At 37.8% G+C, this 19,774-nt stretch overlaps 1 protein-coding gene across 4 annotated transcripts in view; it reads left to right on the top strand.

Moving 5' to 3' along the window:
* The window catches only part of SATB1 (SATB homeobox 1), a 98,915-nt gene that overhangs the window by 44,253 nt on the left and 34,888 nt on the right, over nt 1-19,774 (top strand). For all 4 annotated transcript variants that reach the window (XM_040636856.1, XM_040636854.1, XM_040636855.1 and 1 more), the window contains 3 exons: nt 4,521-4,632; nt 6,940-7,394; nt 14,923-15,135. In XM_040636856.1, coding sequence (XP_040492790.1) covers nt 4,521-4,632; nt 6,940-7,394; nt 14,923-15,135 — 780 coding nt within the window. The remainder of the gene's footprint in view (nt 1-4,520; nt 4,633-6,939; nt 7,395-14,922; nt 15,136-19,774) is intronic.

Below are 19,774 nucleotides of genomic sequence, written 5' to 3'. Positions count from 1 at the left end.
TTGGAGAGCTTGTATAAATAGACACCGAGAGAGAGAACTGGAATAACATAACCACCGAGCACTGAGACTTCCGAGACATCTGTGTGGATGTATTTTGAAAAACCTGGGAAGGGATCTCTTGCAAATTAATGAACAAAGTTTCTTTAAACTATGAGTTCTGTCATGAGAGCTTAAAGTGATGCATTTGAAAGATTCATGGGACAAGCTGCCATTACCTTTGACCTTTAGGAACCAAAAAAAAAAAAGATTTTCTGGTAGGCTGCAGTAATGGCTAATTTCAGTGACCCTTAATCCTTTGATTGATCGCCTAATACGTGCCCAGCCCTGTGGTGAGTCCAGGCCTTTCAGAGATAAGACCCAAGACTCACAGCAGCAAGAGGAAAGCTGGGAGGTGCTACATGCCGGATGGACTCCAAGTCGAGAAAGGCTTTGCAGAAGTGGGCATACCCGCACCGTGTCCTGAAAGATGAGCTGCTGTTAGCCAGAGAGGGGAGAGGGCATGGCTCGGAAATCCCGTCAAAGAAGTGGTGTTTGACTTCCTGAGGCCTGCTGCCGGGTACAGGCCGGCCTTCCACCGGGTACAGGCCGGCCTTCCGAGATACTGCCAGGTCGGAATATTGAAACAAATGAGGGGAATACTTTTTTCCTTTGGTGTTTTCTCGTTGTCCCTTGACCCAACTTATAAGTTAACGAGTTTAGTTAGTATGCTCTCTGTTCTTCGTAAGAAAATGTATTTGACTTAAAATACATCATTTTGAAAATTCCGTCTGATACTCTTCTGTTATTTAAAGCACAGTCTTTAGACGGATCTGAAATGTGATCATATAATAAAAGCCAGTGAAGAGGAGGAGGCAGAGGGTTGTCATAGTAATTAACGTCTCAAGTCCATCCTCGGGTGTGTTCCCAGCTCTGTGCTAATTGCATAACATTCATTATTTTATTTATTGTCTGTGTCAGTGTAGATAGTATCTGTCTTCGGGTCATTATTTTTCTAGTAACTTGCCTCGTGCTTGGCACCTAGTAGGAGCTCAGTAGATACATGCCGAGTGAATGGAAAAAGGTGCCTGAATGAGGGGATTCTCAGAACAGCCCTATGAAGTGAGTGCTGCTATGATTCCCATTTGGTAAGCGGGATTATGCTAGGATGAGGGTCAGTTACCTTGAACAAGGTTACACTGCCCGTGCGCTGCGCATTTTGGACTTAAATGCAGATTTAGCTGTTCTCTTTCATCAAATGAATATTTAGTGTGTGTTTAGTATATGCGAGACGTTTGGGCTGGAAAAGAATACGGAGCCCCAGAGCTGCATAAACTCACAACTTAGTGTAATCTGTTTAAACCAGAGTCTTTTTTGATTCACATAAGAATCCCAAGCATCTCTCCTGAAAAATGTGGATCTTGGTCTGCCTACCCCCCTGCACACCCCCATCCTCTGGGAAAAATAGTGCTCCCCCCTTGATTTTGTTATTTGTGTTATCCAAGTCATAGGTGCTTCCTTATGATTTTCTAAATTTAAGAACCAGTACTGAATATGATCTTTCAAATGCCCTGTGCCCCACAAGATTCCGAAATCTCTCTTTCTTGCCTTGAAACTCACAGTCTAGTCAGATGCCACACCTACGTCTCCAGTAGGAATTTTACCGCGAGAAAAAAAAGTCTTCATGCGGTGGCCACTTGAGCAGTTTATTGTCCAGATTACTGCATATTGTTCCAATAAAAATAAAGGTTACCCCAAGTTACCTGAATTACCAAATATTCCCCAGTCCCCTGAAAGCACAGAAAGTCAGAGGATTGAAATAGTGGCTTTGGCATGTGTCATAACCAGCACATTAGCCTTTCGATTTACGTCTTGCTCAGGCTAATATTTACATTAATCAGCGTTGCTTCAGCACACACCACCTGACAGAGTAGGACGCATCCAGAAAGTCACTTAAGGACAGAGCCTTCCAAGTTAGGGTTAAACAAGGGCAGGAGGAAGCTTTGATGATTATGCACATATGGGTATTATTTTCCACATATGGATAATAATGAACTACATAGCACTATTACATATGGGCTCTAATGTTATAAAAATATTTCAGATGGGTTGTTTTCCACGTACCATGTATTCTTCCTTTTGTCCCCCCCGTATATTTTCCACTGTTGGTCTCCTAAATCACATTAAATTGAAGTGATCTGTTTATGTATCTGTCTCCCTAACAGATGGTAAACTTCTTATAGGCAGAGGCTGTGTCTTAACCCGCCTTTGTGTCCCTAGTACCAGCCAGGCACATAGTAGGTGTGTGGCAAAGAGCAAATTTCATATACAGAACTGTTGGCAAACTGAAATGGACTGAATGTCTGTCAGAAACCTCAGCAAAATTTAGGTAATTCCCGTACTTTTTTGAAAACTAAGACATAAACTACATCTAAAAGTTGTATGTACTATTATATTGACATTTAAGAAACTGCCAGAATGTCGAGAAATAAGAGTAATAAGTTTTAAAAAATTGGACCAAAGTAGAAGAACATCAACTGTCATCCATTTGCAGAATCACCATTATCCATCAGCAATCGCAGTAGTTTTATTAGTGTCTGACTTTATTGATCCATTATTACAATAGAGTAAGTGTGATTGAAGCTGACGGATTGTTAACTGGGTCAGGTAATCTTCTGGCTCTGGTTTTGGCAACCTTGCTAAGTATCTTTTTGTACTCTGGACTGAGGGAGGCTCTTAGTAAAATTACAAGCTACTGGATTAATGGCAGAGAACGACGAGTACATTAAGAATGTCTTTTTAGAGAAATAAAATGTGAAAATGACTATAAAATAGGAAGTGTCCAAAAAAAAAAAAAAAAGAGAGATGACGGTACCTCTTAGGAAAGATAGCCGTGTTTTACATAAATAATACAACTCTGGCTTATCCTTCACTGGAAGTTCTTCAAAGATCCCCAAGAGTTACATATTAAAGGAATGTGTTCGTGTTACAAAATTAACGCTGATATTGGATGTTAGGGGAATCAATAATAACCAAAAGAGCTTAAGTAGAAGTAGCTTAAAGAAGATAATGATATAAAAATACTTTTGTCCCCAAACTGGCTTTTCTGGTTGTTCCCTGCCTCCCAAACAATGCTGCCTTCTGTAAACTATTTCACCACAGAGCAACTGAAGTCTGAAATGTAAGTTCTCATGTTTCTACACAAAGGAGTGGGGGAAGGGTGGGTGGTGCAAGTCTAATTATTCCTAAAATGCGGTTGGGAATTAATTGAACCGCTACTAGGTAATGGGTGGTAGGGTTAAAAATAACAATTAAGTTACTGAAATTACCATAACCAAAATTTGCTGGGAAAAAAACATTTTTGTGTGTTGCAAATGAGTTTAAAAAAAAAAAAAAACTCCAAAATTATTGTCATTCCGGTCTTTGTTTTTATATGTTAAACTGTTGACTTTGTTCTCAGGGTTTTGGCTAAAACCAGAATGAAGACAAATGACAAAATAGGTCATTTTCTCTTCTGTGGTGTCCTTGAGAAATTTAGTAAGCATGAAATGTGTATATTTTAAAATGTTATGGTTAGTTTGAAATTCGGAACTCTACTGTACTTGAAGGTAGCAGTAAGACTGTAGAATGTTTCTTTCTCTGAATGAGGATCTCTGTGAATAGTTTTGGTTTTTTCCTTAAATGTGGTCAGTTAACCTTGGAAGAGTGTTAATGCAGTCAGTGCACCTCCAGTTGAAACCCAGCTAATTGGAGTAGCAGGTGCAAGTGGTGTTTCCCAAACTTTATGCACACTCAAATCCCCTGGGGGTCTTGCTAAGCTGTAGGGCCCCAAATTATGCATTCTTTCTTTTTTTAAGACTTTATATATTTATTTGGGAGGGAGAGGGAGTGCACGCACGTGTGCAAGCATGCCTGTGCTAACACAAGTGGGGGGGGGAGGGGCAGAGGCAGAGGGAGAAGCAGGCTCCCCGCTGAGCAGGGAGCCTGATGTGGGGCTCCATCCCAGGACACTGGGATCATGACCTGAGCCGAAGGCAGATGCTTAACCAACTGAGTCACACAGACACCCCCAAAACTATACATTTCTGTTAGGCTTCCAGGTGGTGCCAATATTGCTGGTCCCGGGGCCATAGTTGAGTAGCAGGAATGTAGAGTACAATCACTTCATCTCGACGTAGTGTTTGTTTATGAATTGCAGTCATGGAGTCATCTTCACGTACTTGGATTTATTGGGATCAGTGAAGGTTTGTCAGTCTAAGAATAGATGACATTGATAGAAGTTCCATGAATACTAGAGCAAAGTCTGTTGGTTTGATAGCTTTATACCGGTCTCAGTGGACTCTTGCTTTCTACTTAAATAAGCATTTGATGTGCTACTTAATGAATTTTAAGAAGTCGAGGCTTTAGGCCAAAGTGTGAAACAGAAACGTATTGGTACTCCGTTGATTAAAAAAAAAAACAAACCATTTACACAATTGAAATCATTTTTGTGTTCCATCTTGTGCCGATATGTATTACAAATGTTTCCCCCCCTCTTCGTGCAGAGTATGATTTCTTCCATTGTGAACAGCACTTACTATGCAAATGTCTCAGCAGCAAAATGTCAAGAATTTGGAAGGTGGTACAAACATTTCAAGAAGACAAAAGATATGATGGGTAAGCAAAAAACTGTTGCAGTGATGGCTACATACCATTATGTGTCATTTGGGGGTTTATCAAAGTCACATCTAAAGCCAGGTCTTGTGATTGCCCAATTAGAGATCAATTTAGAATGTTTCTTTGAGGGTGGGGAGTGGGTATGAGTATAATGAGATAATTAAATTCAATAAATGTTTGTGTTTAAATCAGCCAAACTGACTTGGTTGTCAGACATGCAGGAAATCGAGGCGGGAGGAGGGAAGCTGTCATTTTTTAACATCTCAGTGAAGACCTAACCAGGCCCTTGAATAACTAATATTAGCTGTGATTTCTCTCAGAGATAAATCATGCTTTTATGTGTTTTGTTTTTGTTTGAGAGAAAGAGAAAGTGCCTATTTTTACACCCGATTTTTAAGGAAATTAAATTGTATTTATAGTTTCCACAATTGAGATCAAGTGATTTTTATAGCTCTCATCCCCAGCCCCTGTAGATGGGCACCTCGGTGAGCACACCGCTTTACCGTCCATACCGGAGACCTCGTCACACCATTTCTCAACTTTTAATTCCGGTGTGGCAGTCCATCTTCACGTGTAACTTCAGGTCAACATGCCGTATGCAGGAAGTGCATTAAAAATGATCGGCGGTGTAAAAAATGGCAGATAAAAGTTGTGTGTTATACCCGATCGTTGAGATTATGACGTTTTCTCCCTTTCGAGTTTGCTAGTGTTACAAAAGCAAACACTGTGATCAAGGTTAATGTTTTAATGCCTATTAATGTTTTCTTTCACGTGCTCGTACCTTCCAAATAATACAGGAATAGGATGTTTAATATGCGTAGCATTGTGCCCTGTTTTAAATCTGTTTCTCTTTCCTTCCATTGCATCCATTTAATAACAACAACAACAATAATGACTTCTCCTAAAGATTTTAAGAAACGAGAACCTGAATTTTGAGCATGTTTTAGCTTTTAATATTTGAAGCAAAGCCATCCATCTACCAAAACAGATTCTTTGCCTTTTATAGCTTAGAGCTGTAATGAAGACAATGCATCATTTTTGGAATAATTGCTTGAATTACTATTCCCTGTGAATGGCCCACTTGGGCTGATATCACTGGTAGAAATGGAAGGTTTCTTTCCCAATTCTTAGTTATATTTTGCATATATCAGTGATTATAGCAATATGATAAGTTCCTCTAAATATAAAGCCTGAATATTTAATAAAAAGAGAAATGATGATTGAAATCAAGCCAGAGTCTATACACGAGAAACATGGTGTGCCATTTGGAAAAGACTCACCTATTTAGATACACCAGCCATGCTCAGCCTTTCCATTTAAGAGCATTAGACCAGTCTCTTCCTTGCGACAGCAAAGCATTTGACATACTTACAGCTGACTCTCAGCCAATCCATATTAGGGACCTAGCCAAGGGAGAAGCGTTCATCCTGGTAGGTGATAATAAATTGCAAAATCGTGACAGTATCACCATTGTACCAGGATGACTCCCCGCCCCTTCCTTGAAAGATTGTCTTGAGCATCTGGTGATAGCCATAGCTTCTTCAAGAAGCGTTTGGATCTTAGCGAAACTGGGTTTACTGGCTTGCAATACAGTAAATCATTTGCTTCCTTCCCTTGCAGATATACCTGTCACCCTTGATAGTTAGAATTAAATGAAGCAAACCATATAGGATACTCAACCCAGTGTTCAATATGTACTCAGTTATTATTACTTATCATTATGATCGCTTTATTTATTATACTGATTACTTCTTTATGTATTCATGGCTAGGTAAAAATTGAACAGAGATAACGTTTATGTCTTCTTTTTCCTTTCAAACCTTTTGCCTTGAGTAATAACAGTTAATATATATCATGAAAAAGTACATGTATATTTCGTTTTTCTTTAGTGCATGTATTTTCTTAGCTCTAGTTGCTATTAAGCCATCAGTGTTCTTCTAGAAGCTATTTTAATTTAAAATAACCATTGCTTATAAGCCTTCCTGGAGTAGTAAGTGAGAGTGTATAATAGTTTGACCCCAAAACTAGTCACATAGAATTTGAAAATAATTAATTTTATATCTTAAGTCTAAACTGCATTATAAAATTAGACCTGAAGTACCTGATAGTCCCCCTTTCAAAGTTTATAGAATTGTGCAGAAGAGGGAGGTAAAAACATAGCCATTGAGTTCCATCTTAAAATTTTCTTAGTGTAATTGGCTCTTTCATGTGCCCTGTGCCTACTGTCTCTGTTTAGGAAATGGTCAGAAATCCTTATCAGTGCCCATCACTGTTGGCTTAACATGACTTTACTTTTGTCTTCTTTAGTTGAAATGGATAGTCTTTCTGAACTATCCCAGCAAGGTGCCAATCACGTCAACTTTGGCCAGCAGCCGGTCCCAGGGAACACAGCCGAGCAGCCTCCGTCCCCCGCGCAGCTCTCCCACGGCAGCCAGCCCTCTGTCCGGACCCCTCTACCGAACCTGCACCCTGGGCTTGTGTCAACGCCCATCAGTCCTCAGTTGGTCAACCAGCAGCTGGTGATGGCTCAGCTGTTGAACCAGCAGTATGCAGTGAATAGACTTTTAGCCCAGCAGTCCTTAAACCAACAATACTTGAACCACCCTCCCCCTGTCAGTAGATCTATGAATAAGCCTTTGGAGCAACAGGTTTCAACCAACACAGAGGTGTCTTCCGAAATCTACCAGTGGGTACGTGATGAACTGAAACGGGCAGGAATCTCCCAGGCAGTATTTGCACGTGTGGCTTTTAACAGAACTCAGGTCAGTTGTGTTCTCTTGATGATGGTTCTCTCTCTCTCTTTTTCTCTCTTCTTTCTTTTTAGTCCCGTCTTTTACGAATGCTTATTCTTTCACTCTGTGCTAACATTTAATCCTTCTTGTCTGGTGATCGTATTGCCCATTCCTGGTGGTGCCTGAGCTTTACCACTCCTTTCCCTGTCATAAACCTCCTTTACCAAGAAAGAACTATCTACAGACGGATCTTGATGCAGGGGCTTTGAAAGAATAAATTCAGTGTCAAATATATTTCCAGCTGGCATTACCTGTCCTTTTACATAATGAGATCATAGACTGGTAATAGTAACGGATTGAGAAACATTTCATGACTTGGTCAGAGCCATTGGTAGGACTCCGGGCTTCTAGCCTAGTATCTTTCCTGTTACCCCCATATCAGACATGAGTATGTAGACATGCCAATCTGCATTCCTCTACAACTTTGCGGGGGGCGGGGGGAACCCAAAAACATGGTGGTGCTCAATAGCAATTTCTGCCATTTGATTTGAACCGGCATTTGGGGAGGGGGTACATACAGATATACATATGGCTTATTAACCTAAACTGTTTCTTAGCTTTGTCTCTCCCCTTTTTACATTATTGTTAATGTTCCTCCAAACTTCATTCTTTAGGTCAGAGATCAGCAAATCTTCTCTGTAATAGTCCAGATAGCAAACATTTTAGGCGTTGAGGGCCTTAAGGGCTGTGTCACAGTGTCCTGTGTTAGGCCGCATGGACAATAGGTGAATGGATATGAGTGTTCTGGTGTTTCCGTAAAACTATTCACAAAACAGGCCCCCCAGGGTAGGTTTGGCCTGCAGGCCTTAGTATGCAGACGTCTCCCTGAGATCTGCATACACCCCTCTGTTCACACCTTTGTCCTCCTGGGCAAATACCTGTGAAGATATTATCAGCAGGGAAGACGTTTAGAGGGACCTGGAGAAAGAGTGGTAACATGATTTGGGAAGGCCTAAGATGAAAAGCCCGAAAAAAATCCATTCTATTAAATTGTGAATGAGAAGATTTTTTTTAAATTTCTGTTTTTGGAAATTAGTATGATATGTATGGTGTTTATTTTTGGCCCAGGCACACTAAAAAAACCAAGAGAACATATAACTTTGGTTAGAAATGAGGACATTATGTCCTTTCAACTTTCTTGTACCACTGTTCTTCTGTCAATTTGTTTTTTTGGCCTGACTCATACTTCCCTTTCATATTTAAGTTATTTTGTTTATTACATGATTATAAGAATGAGATTCTGATGCAAAAATAATCTAGTATTAATTCCTTGTTGGCAGTTTCCATACCTAGGAGAATCCCGGCAGTGACTTATTTTTGGCTTGCCTTAACTGGGTTGAAAGTTAGGAGGCCTGACAAAGCCTTTAACTAACTCAGTGTTTGTTTTTACTTTATCTGTTTTTTTGGTGCATCAGTTGTCTTTTATAAAGGATAGTTGCAGAAGGTTATGCCTCAGGTTAAAAATGTATGATTTTACCTAGTTCTCTATTTTTACAACTTAAAAAATGTGTTCATTATTAGGTGGTAAATTTCATGATACCATATTCAGTTGGGGAGTAATTATTTTAAAAAATTGAATGAATGAATGAGTGAATGAATGAATCGAGAGTCAGCCATCTAGATAATCCTGTTTCTGGCAGCATTCCTTATTTTTGGAAATAGCAGTAACTGCTAGTATTTCTCAGTACTGGGCAAAAAATAGGTCTCTACATAAAAGATCAGTAAAATGCTTGTCCATTTAGTTGAAAGCCCACAAAGACAACATTGACATGAACACAAATGAAATACAGATTTACTGATAAGTGTTTTAAAAATTGAGCAATTTGTTATTTCTTAAAGCACTAAGGAATGTATTTTATATGGTGAAGAATGACAAGAGAGGTTAGTTGAAGGATGTGTGAAGTCATTGTCCATCGGTATAGTTTTTCTTCTCTTGGGTTATGATGTCACACCATTACTCTGAAGAGTTGACCATTTGTTCTGCATTTGGTTCTCACATTGACTGATTCCATGGATATCTCTAGGATGTGTCGCTAGAAAGAAGGCAGAATTAGAATTCGCTCTCTTTTTGTACCATATTAATTTCTTCGAAAAGATAGTTATCTCTGTGGTTAACGTCAAAAACAGTGACTTACATTTTTCTGAGGGTGGTAAGGGAATAAAAACAGTGACAGCTTTAGTATCGACCTCTCTTTATTAATAATAGCTAATTTAGAAAAAAGTTACTACCATAAAAATTATGTGGAGCCCTGGGTGATAGAGGGATTTGGTTTTAAACCTTTATATTGGTAATTGGTATCCTCAGTCAAAGTGGCTATTGGCCATATTTGAAGCTGTTTGACTTAAATAAGAGTAATTTTCTATGTATATTTAAGTGTTCACTTTTTGGGAAAGAGCATTTGAACATGCAAGCATACATGTGTTTCTGGTGGTCATACTTAAAAACCACACACGCGCACGCGCGCACACACACAGCTGCATTTATTTTAATGATTATACATTCATATGAATGCATGTAGTGTGTTTATTTCAAAGTGTATGCATTTCAATAAAAGCAGGTGCAGAGTGAGAGTGTATGGTGTGAGTGTGGAGTACGAAAATACACATGCTAATGCATATGTATAGACAAGGAGCTCTGCAGAGTTAAATCGCACATCACACATTTTGTGTGCACTTATTACAATGTGCAATTCCAACTCCAAGTTTTAAAAAATCAATGTAAAATATGTACACGCAAATGCGAAGTTACGATATGATCGGATAAAGAAACTGGTACCCTATACACAGTATGTCGAAACACTAATATAATAGATAATACTATCATGAATTGAGACTGTTTTCATCATTGACAGCTCTGTGCAACTTTAAAATCCTGGATTTCATATTTTAACTCTTAACTGGAGAATTTTCTCATCATCCTAATTGGGTCTCCTAAAACCCCTCTCTTAAGACTTTCACACTTGACTCTTAAAAAAAAGTTTACCTTTTCTGAAAATTTATGGTGAAATTTATATAATTACTTGTTCTAAGGACCTTTTCCCCTTCTGAATTGATGGGCATATGTTCTTTAATTGGTACTGAAGATACCAGCTTTTAGCATATGTCATTCATTCAGTTATGCCTACTCGATGTCTTTTTAATGGAAACCTATGGCTAAAAATAATTGCCGAAGCTTCTAGATTTATACTTTTCAGTTCACTTCTCTATATTATTGCTATTTAAGGATTGTGATAGAAGCAAATATATTCGTTAGTGCCTTTTTTTTTTTTTAAATAAAACCCAGAGTTTAACTCTGATCCCATTCTGTGGCTTTTTTCCCCTTTTTCTCCCCCCTCCTCTTGTCTTTGGCACACTTTATTTTCCAGTAAAATAAAGAATGAAGATGGATTATTCAAAACTGATAACAGTAATGGACCATCATGTAATGTTTTATTGAATTTGAGTTCTGTAAATTATGTGGTGGAGAGAAATTTGCCTGCTTAAGTATAACAGAAATTGCTACTGTGTTCCTATAATTCTTCACAGTGTAATTTAAGGAAAGTCCACTATCCATATCACTATTGAATAAAAGGTAAAAAGGTGCTATTACCCCAACGTGACAGCTCTCGTTTAGCCTCCCAAGCGACAGAGATAAATGCGTCTGCTTGTAACTTACTTGGCAGGAGTCCACGGTAGTAGGTGGAGTTGAAAATAGTCTTTCACCTGGACATGTGATTAAAAATTCACAAAACAACAGAGGCAGGTAGTCTTGAAGAATATTCGATGTATTTTCTTGTTAGAGAGGGAGGTTTCATGAAATCATATTTTCTTTCTGAGGGCTTTGAAGTCCCATGAAGCTGATAAAATCTATTTGAATCAGTGATTATGTTCAAAGAGGAGACAAATGGGAGGCCAGACAGGCCTTTTGTTCCGATTGGCAGTCTCTTTCGCTTATCTGCTGTTTTAAAGAATTCATAATTAGCTTTTGGAAGTACCGATAATATTTATTGAAGGTTTTTTCTTTCTTTTACAGTTGCTAATGAATTTTACTTGTAATAACTTGTAAACTCTTTTTGGAATGTAAAAAAAGGTTTAGGAATTCATTAGTAAGTTCGCTCTTTAAGTGAAAAAAATTAGACTTCTCACTTAACCCCTATGTAATGACAATGCAGAATAATTTTATGTTTTTATGTATAAAGCACATAGTGCATTATTTGAAGATGTAAAGTCCCAATGAAAAGCAGCTTCTCATTTCCAATAAAATTAATATTCATGAGTTGTTGGTAACCTACGACATAACACAAATTCTCAGGTTCTTTTCAGAAACAAGAATGACTGATGATTTTGTTTGATTTTGTTCAGTAAATTCATTGAGCACCTATGGTGCACAGTACTGATGATATGTTTCAGTCCTGGTGTTTTCGTATATTCTCTGAGATAGCAAGTAAGGTACATGATGACCTTGACATATGATTTTTTAGCACAAAGAAAAAATTTTGGTATTAGATACTTCTTACTCTTCATGGGGGATTACTACAAATGACCTTGACCTAAGTCTGAAGCGTATTTTTAACTATGGGAAATAGGAAACAGGGGCCATGTACATCTCGTGTCCGTAAATGCACCTATTCAAATAACAACAACTTGAACAGGACCAGAACATGGATTCCCAGATTCAGATTCTAATACTCATTTTGCATCCAGAATTATTCTCAAGTGACATGATTTTTTTGAGGGGGGGTAATTAACACATTCTAATCAAAACATTTTCTAACAATATTTTCAAGCATTTCCACCAGGGGGCACTCCCCTCATTGAAAGCCTGGGCCAAAAAAAAAAAAAAAAAAATCCAAGGGTTTCTAAAACACCTGACACTGTCTACACCGACTACTTTAGAGCTCCTTGAGTGTTCCAGGATTTGAAATATCACTTTAGACCTTAACATATTGCAGGCAGAAAAACATATTGCAGGCAGAATATTAAGTGGAAATAAATGCTTTGCCCCTAAAACACTTTATATGCTCAACTGGGAAGTCATACCAACATCAAAATATGGGTGGAGGAAATTTTAAATTTTCTCCCAAGTGACCTACTCTCTTCTCGTTTAAGCATGCAGGAATGACTTAGTTTCATGTTAAGAGGACTTGATAGGGAATATTATTATGTATTTTTTCATGTGTTTTCTTTTCTCACTATAGTTCTCTGCTGTCCCAGAAAACATTTTTAATAGAAATGATACAGTATTTTGTTATTTGAGATTTATAAATGTCTAATTTCAAATTTCCCAAATACGATAACATCCTACATATTTATAGGATCTCTTTTGACCTAATCTGTTTTTTTTAAATTACTGAACGGTTAATGTAGATAAACGTCTTACAAAGTGCCATATAACTTTTCATTGAAGCCTTACCTTGATTAAATTAAGAATTATCATTAGAATTTACCCATGAGTATCATATCTTGTTCTTAAGTTTCTATCATTCATTTATAATTTTTTCCTTTTGTGGTCTGAATGCACATAATTAATCCATGTAGTAAATATTTATCAAATACTTACGTGGTAGGCATTGTACTGTGATGACAAAAATGAATATTAGGTTATTACGCTCAAGGAACCGATAACATTGTATTTATCTGTACTGTCCATTTCTGTCTCTTGATTTCTGTGTAGTTCATATATATTGCTTTGCCAAGCACGTCTTTTAATATATAACATTTGGTGGGGAAAGGTAGAGAGCAGGGACTGTTTTTTTACACCTCTTTTCCAGCATTTTTTTGAGACCTGTATTTTTTGGTTTCAGCGTGACACATCAAAAACACAGTCAATCTAATTAGTTGGCCTTGTGCAAATTAAATAGCTGGATGATTGACTGCCTGTTTGACTGAATTTTGGTTAAATTGACTGGATGTTGTATTCTTGTATAAACACAGTTGCAGCATTACTTGTCAGTCTTATGAATGAAAGGACATGTCCCCTTCATTCTTCAGTCACATTTTTTAATGGTGAAACTGAAAGTGCGGGCCCACTCTCCAGGTTTTGGATGCAGGACCAAGTGAGAGACTAAAATTTTACTCGTAAGCCCCCTCAGCCTGTTGGAGCTTCTTTTAAATAGCCTATTAATCATTTCTAAAGTGGACAGTGCTTTTAAACTATCTGCACTTAGGTGTTATATTTGGGCGATATGGTACCTTATCCTTGAGGAATTAGGAACAAAACTAGGTTTGCACTTCTAGAAAACCATGAAAAAAATCCAAATGTTATCATCTTCAGTCTCAATCATTTTGATATGACACTTTGCCTCCCCTTCCCCAAATGTTCCCTTCCACCGTTTCTGCAGGGTTATTGGAGAGTGAAATTTGCAGATGACATGGAGATCTTGACAGCGTTTTATTTGGAGCTATCTCGTGATAAACTGATATTCTGGCTAAATGTAGAAAGCACATGTGTCTTGGTAGTCCAGGCATTATTTATTGTACAGGATAGAAAAGGTAAAGGCTACTCAGCTCTTAGGAAATGGGCAGCAAATTTTGGTAATCCTTCTGTTTCATATAATTCCTTTAAAAAAATGAGGATACCCATTCATTTTTGAAAGGCTTCTTCCAAAAATTAAAAAAAAAAAATTGGTTGACCATTAATGCTCTAGTATTTGGGGGGAGAGAGAGAGAGAGAGACACCTTTTAAAGGACGTTACTTATGGTTTGTAAATTTCTTCCATTACTAATAAAGACTTCTATTCCTTAAGAAATTCAGCAGCTACAGAATTTGATAGTGTTCTTTTCCTGGGCATACCGTGATGGATTTTTGCAATGTAAAAATGGGGTTATGTATTTCGGATTTAATCAATGGTTTCTGAAGTTCAGAATTTCAGCCTGTTCCCAGAGGTATAGTTATGGCATGATAGTATTTAGAATTATTCAGGTTGGTCTGTATAGTTTCCTTAAATGCTAAATAGAAGGAATCACTTGTCATTAATTTGAAAATTAGGAGAAAACTTAAAATATTGACTGTGAAAACATAGCATGCTTTAGTAATATTCTTTTTCCTGGTATGTTACAATTCATTTTCTGGTATGTTCTTTGAAAGAAGGAGTCTCCTTTTCTAGAAGTGGCTTTGTATCTTTACATATTGGGCTGTCGGCATTCCACTGCCTTTGTCTAGGCAGCTTGAGAACTATACAGTTCAATGCTGTTGTCTTATGAGCATTTCGTTTATTCTTAACTTCCCTCGATCGTCTCTCTGTGAAAGATTTCATGGCAAGTTAAGCTACTCAAAGGAAGGAGACCAATTTGGCAGTTTCAGTTTGTGTTATATGTAAAGCAGATGCTTAATAAAATTAAGAATACAATTGAGGCTCTCCTCTCTACCACTTCACTTGTAACTAATATATTTCTATGCAGAATTAATGCTTCTGACTCTTCATTTTCTATAAACAGAGTGGAGAAGAAGAGGGAAGGATCTCCGCTGGCTGGGCCGAGCTAAGGAGCAAGCTCACCCTGTGCCTTTCATTCCCTGCAGGGCTTGCTTTCAGAAATCCTCCGAAAGGAAGAGGACCCCAAGACTGCATCCCAGTCTTTGCTGGTAAACCTTCGGGCTATGCAGAATTTCTTGCAGTTACCAGAAGCTGAAAGAGATCGGATTTACCAGGATGAAAGGGAAAGGAGCTTGAATGCTGCCTCGGCTATGGGTCCTGCCCCCCTGATAAGCACACCGCCCAGCCGCCCCCCCCAGGTGAAGTCTCCTGTCCTCTTTGCCCTTCTTTTTTTAATGTGTGAGGAAGAATTTCAACAAGAAATTGGAAAGATAGATGAATAGATATCAATTTTTCTAAAAATAATGATTCATAGAGTTGCTTGAGGAGAATTTGGTCCCAAATCAGTGATTCTGATATAAAAACAATAAGCTACTAATTAGAGGAAAGAAAATTGCTTTGTGTTGCTTCCTTTTGGGGGTTCTTTGGGGGTGAAAAGTAGTCTTTAAAGGGGACGTTTGTCTCTACTACTATTATTAAGTAAAGAAACATTTAAAGCTCAATAGGAAAAAAAAGTAATAAAGTCAGTTTTATCCCTATGAGTTTTAGAACTGCTGTTTGAATAGTAAATAAATAAAAATAAAGAAATAATTCCATTTGTATTTATGCTTTCCAATACGAAGTGCAGCTGGTACCAATTACACATCATCTCGTTTGTAATCTTTCATAATTAAGTTTAATACAATCCTTGAAGGCAGATTTAAATGGGGCTGATAAGGAATTCCACCCATATTCCCAGAAATGGGCACATTTTCTATTTCCCAAATTCTCGCACTTTTTAGAAAGGACAAAACTCACCATGCAGGTAACTTTGTGTACATGTATCTATATTTTTATTTTTTTAATCAAGTTTTAATTTTTTTTAATCAAGTTATAATTATGAGATTTCAAGAAGTTGATTTGTGGTATAAACTACTAGATAAAAGTTTGGTAATGAATTAGACTTAAAATCAATAGGCAAATATATTTCTTACACATTTAATTTATTGCGTGTACAGCTCTTAAGGTAAGCTAAAACTGGATAAAAATTGAATATGGAACACAAATTCAAAGTATTCTTACAATATAATGTCATCCTGAAATTGTATCTTGATGTTAATTTCTTTTCCATCAACAGTAAAAAAACCAAAACAAAACACCTTTCCATGTATGGAAATACAGAAAAAGCACATTGAGCGCTAAGAATGGAACTGCCCCAGATACTTCATTAATAAGGAATAGACATAATCTTCAGCCACTTGTCGAGGTCCTTAAGCTCTATGCTGTAATGTTATGAAATGAGTCTTTTGTAGAAACGTCCGAAGTCCGTTTTCTCCATTTTATGCAATGAGTATCAACTTGGTCTTAATGTCTAGGGTGCAGACTGTAAGGAAGTCATTGCTGTAATTGTGAATAAGAAAGTCATGTGTTTCTAGCAGAGAAGAATGGTATCTATCTGCATATGTACGTATCCACCTGTCTCCACACACAATTATTGAATTTGATCTGTAAAGCCTTCTATAAAATATTTCTTAAGAAAAAGAATGAAGATATATATATTATATACATATATATGTATATGACTTTTTAAGAGTGACTAAACAAAAAATACTGTACTTTGGACTTGGTTTAACACTTAGTTTGTTCTGTTTAGAGGTAATGCACCATCATTAGTTAACTTTGCTTCCACAGTCAACACAAGAAGGCCTCTGGGCAAGGAGTTATTTTACTTATCACTTAATCTGCAATACTAACAAAAGAATTGCTTACTTAAGATCAGTATGAACTTCAGCATTGAGCTGTTTCTTTTTTCTTTTTTTTTAATCTATCCAAATATTTGACTTAGTAGTTCCTTAATACAGTTTTTGTTTTCTAATTTTTCTATGATCGCAGTGCTTTTGTTTTTCCAAGTGTGATTCTGCTGTCCTTATTCATCAGGTTTTTTCTTTCGCCACATTTACAGTAATTCTTAAATGGTATTTCTCTTCACGTGCTATTAAGATACTTTTGGGTAGCTCTCCTATATATGGGTCTGAAGACTACGTCTGCTGCTAAGTTGGGATAGAAAATATAATTTATTTTGGCCTACATTATTGATTAACTGGTTGAGCCACCCGTAGCTGTATTTGTTCTCAAGAGGGGTTGAGACCAAGCCCTTAGCTGGGATATCCAGCCAATGATGATCCAGCCACGTAAGGTGTGTGGATACCACAGATTCTTAGTGAAACTCTTTCAAAGGAGAAAAGTTTCTGTTCATGCGATATTACTGGCCATCTAACCAAATTCCGAAGGGATTGTCTGATGTGTGTAGAATTTTATTTCACTGCTGTCACGTGCATCTTCAGGGATCTGAGTTTGCCTCACTGAGAATCCCTTTGCATTACTTCATATTATCGTAATAGAGCTCACAACCAGTTTGTTCACCTTTTACCCTTGAACAGTGACTTTATGAATGACATTTTAAGAAATCTTTAATGTATTAAAAGTATTATCAATGTAAAATAGGTACTTAAGATTTGGACAAATGTTTCTCAAGCAGCTGAATTGGTAACATTTTGCAACCGTTGAAATCGGATGCTTTTAAAGGGGAACCAATACACTATACTTAAGGTTTTAATATGCATGTTACAAATGATTGAAAGGGAAGGGGGAGAAAGGACAAAACCACAAATACAGAAACAGACCGCAGAATTTTGTCTTTTTTAATTTTATATTTTGACAAAGAGGAATCTGTTACTGCATTTCATTTCCCCTTAAATGAAAAGATTCGAAACACATTTTGAGACAAGGCTTTGGCCTGGGTTGGACCCGAACCCTGATTTCTTTATAAAGAACTTCGGTTTTTTATTTTTATTTATTTATTTATTTTTAAGTAGGCTCTGCAGCCTGTATGGAGCCCAACACGGGGCTTGAACTCACAACCCTGAGAACAGGACCTGAGCTGAGATCAAGAGTCGGACGCTTAACCGACTGAGCCACGCATTTGCCCCTAAAACACTGCTTTTTTTTTTTTTTTTTTAAGATTTATTTATTTATTTATTCGACAGAGAGACAGCCAGCGAGAGAGGGAACACAAGCAGGGGGAGTGGGAGAGGAAGAAGCAGGCTCCCAGCGGAGGAGCCTGATGTGGGGCTCGATCCCAGAACGCCGGGATCACGCCCTGAGCCGAAGGCAGGCGCTTAACCGCTGTGCCACCCAGGTGCCCCTAAAACACTGCTTTTTAAAGGCAGAGGTCCCTTGTGGCTCACAGGAGATCCAAACCACCTGGAGGCCCCAGAGAGCTGGATTCTCCTCCAGCTTCTACCCTGTAGAGTTGAGGTCATACAGAAGATTATTGAGACATCCTCCCTGGGTCACACCAGACTGAGGACTTACACTGTTGAGGAACTCAGATTCTAAATTATCTTTGAGAAGAAATTTCCCTGCTTTTAGTCAGGCCCCAAGTTTTATTCCAAGGGATACTTCCCCTGGGAAGATCTAGGCCAGCCTCAGAAATCACCACAGCCCTTGGCTAGGTGAGAAGCTTCTGGTGCAGTCCTGTCCCTTGTGCTTCAAGAGGGACAGTCGTGCCGTGAGCTTTGTCCTCTCTCTACAGCAGTAGGCTCCAGGCCCGACCTGTTTGCTGGAAGCCCATTTTCATAACTTACATGTTCTAATTCAAGAAATAAGAATATCTTGTACTTGATAACAGTTCACAGTTCTCTAACACCTTCATGCCCATGAATTCATTGAGTCCAACCTTTTGGCTGGAGAAAGAAGAGAAAACCAAATTTAATATTGAGTCAGTTTTCACATTGCCTGTTAAGTCTCTTGCTCTTTCTCCTACCTCAAGCCACCTCCTCAAAACACAAACACTTTAGAAAGGGGAAAAAGAAACTTGGGGACTTCTTCTGTTTCTCACAGAGGGTGGGAAGTTTTATTTTTAGATTAGGAAGGGGAACACGTATGAGAACCTTCTCCTGATAGAATACATTAAATGTTTGACAAATCCACTCTTTTTTTTTTATAGTAATATTTTTTTAACTATATTATGTTAGTCACCATACAGTACATCCCTGGTTTTTGATGTAAAGTTCGATGATTCATTACTTGTGTATAACACCCAGTGCACCATGCAATACGTGCCCTCCTTACTACCCATCACCAGCCTACTCCATTCCCCCACCCCCCTCCCCTCTGAAGCCCTCAGTTTGTTTCTCAGAGTCCATAGAAATGATCTACTCTTGAAGACTTCAGACAGTTGGGCTTTTCTGAAATGGTGGAGAAAATAGCCCTTGCCAAACTTTGCTCCTATGAAAATGTTGGGGGAACCCAAGCCCTCCAAAGCTCCCTGGTCCTAAAGGCTTCTTTTCTTATTATGCTTAGCAAATTATACAGATGAGTTTATAAGAGGAATTTGATTAATAATAATTAGTGATTACTTTCTGGAACTTGTCTGTTCCACAGATCAGTTTAAAGTTGATGATTTCTACTTAGGTGTGTGCTTATTCTGATTTTGTTTGTGTGTTTTAATATGTGTGACTTTTGGAGTTAAGTTAGCACTTTCTGTTTCCATAAGGACTGTTTGAAAGCCTGTAATTATCAAGTTATAAATTCTACATGAATTACATGATTTTTTCTTTATATTTTTATATCTAATCTTCATGTAATTCTTTAGTTTCTTCTAAAGGAAGATGGAATATTTTGTAACAGTGCTTTAGAAAATGTAGTAAGTTCATATAAGCAATGCATAATTAATCCAGTAGCCGCACCCTTGTGTCTCTTTCCAACAAAGTCTTCTAGAATGTGATGAAACATAGGTTCAGTTATGGGCAGGAACTTAGCACTTGATAAAAGTTTTGTTATGAATTGCTTGGCCAG

The sequence above is a fragment of the Ursus maritimus genome, unplaced genomic scaffold (assembly GCF_017311325.1).
Source record: "Ursus maritimus isolate PB19 unplaced genomic scaffold, ASM1731132v1 scaffold_20, whole genome shotgun sequence".
Classification (NCBI taxonomy): domain Eukaryota; kingdom Metazoa; phylum Chordata; class Mammalia; order Carnivora; family Ursidae; genus Ursus; species Ursus maritimus.
The sequence above is the reverse complement of the archived record's forward strand: the minus strand, read 5'-3'. Positions and strand labels throughout refer to the sequence as shown.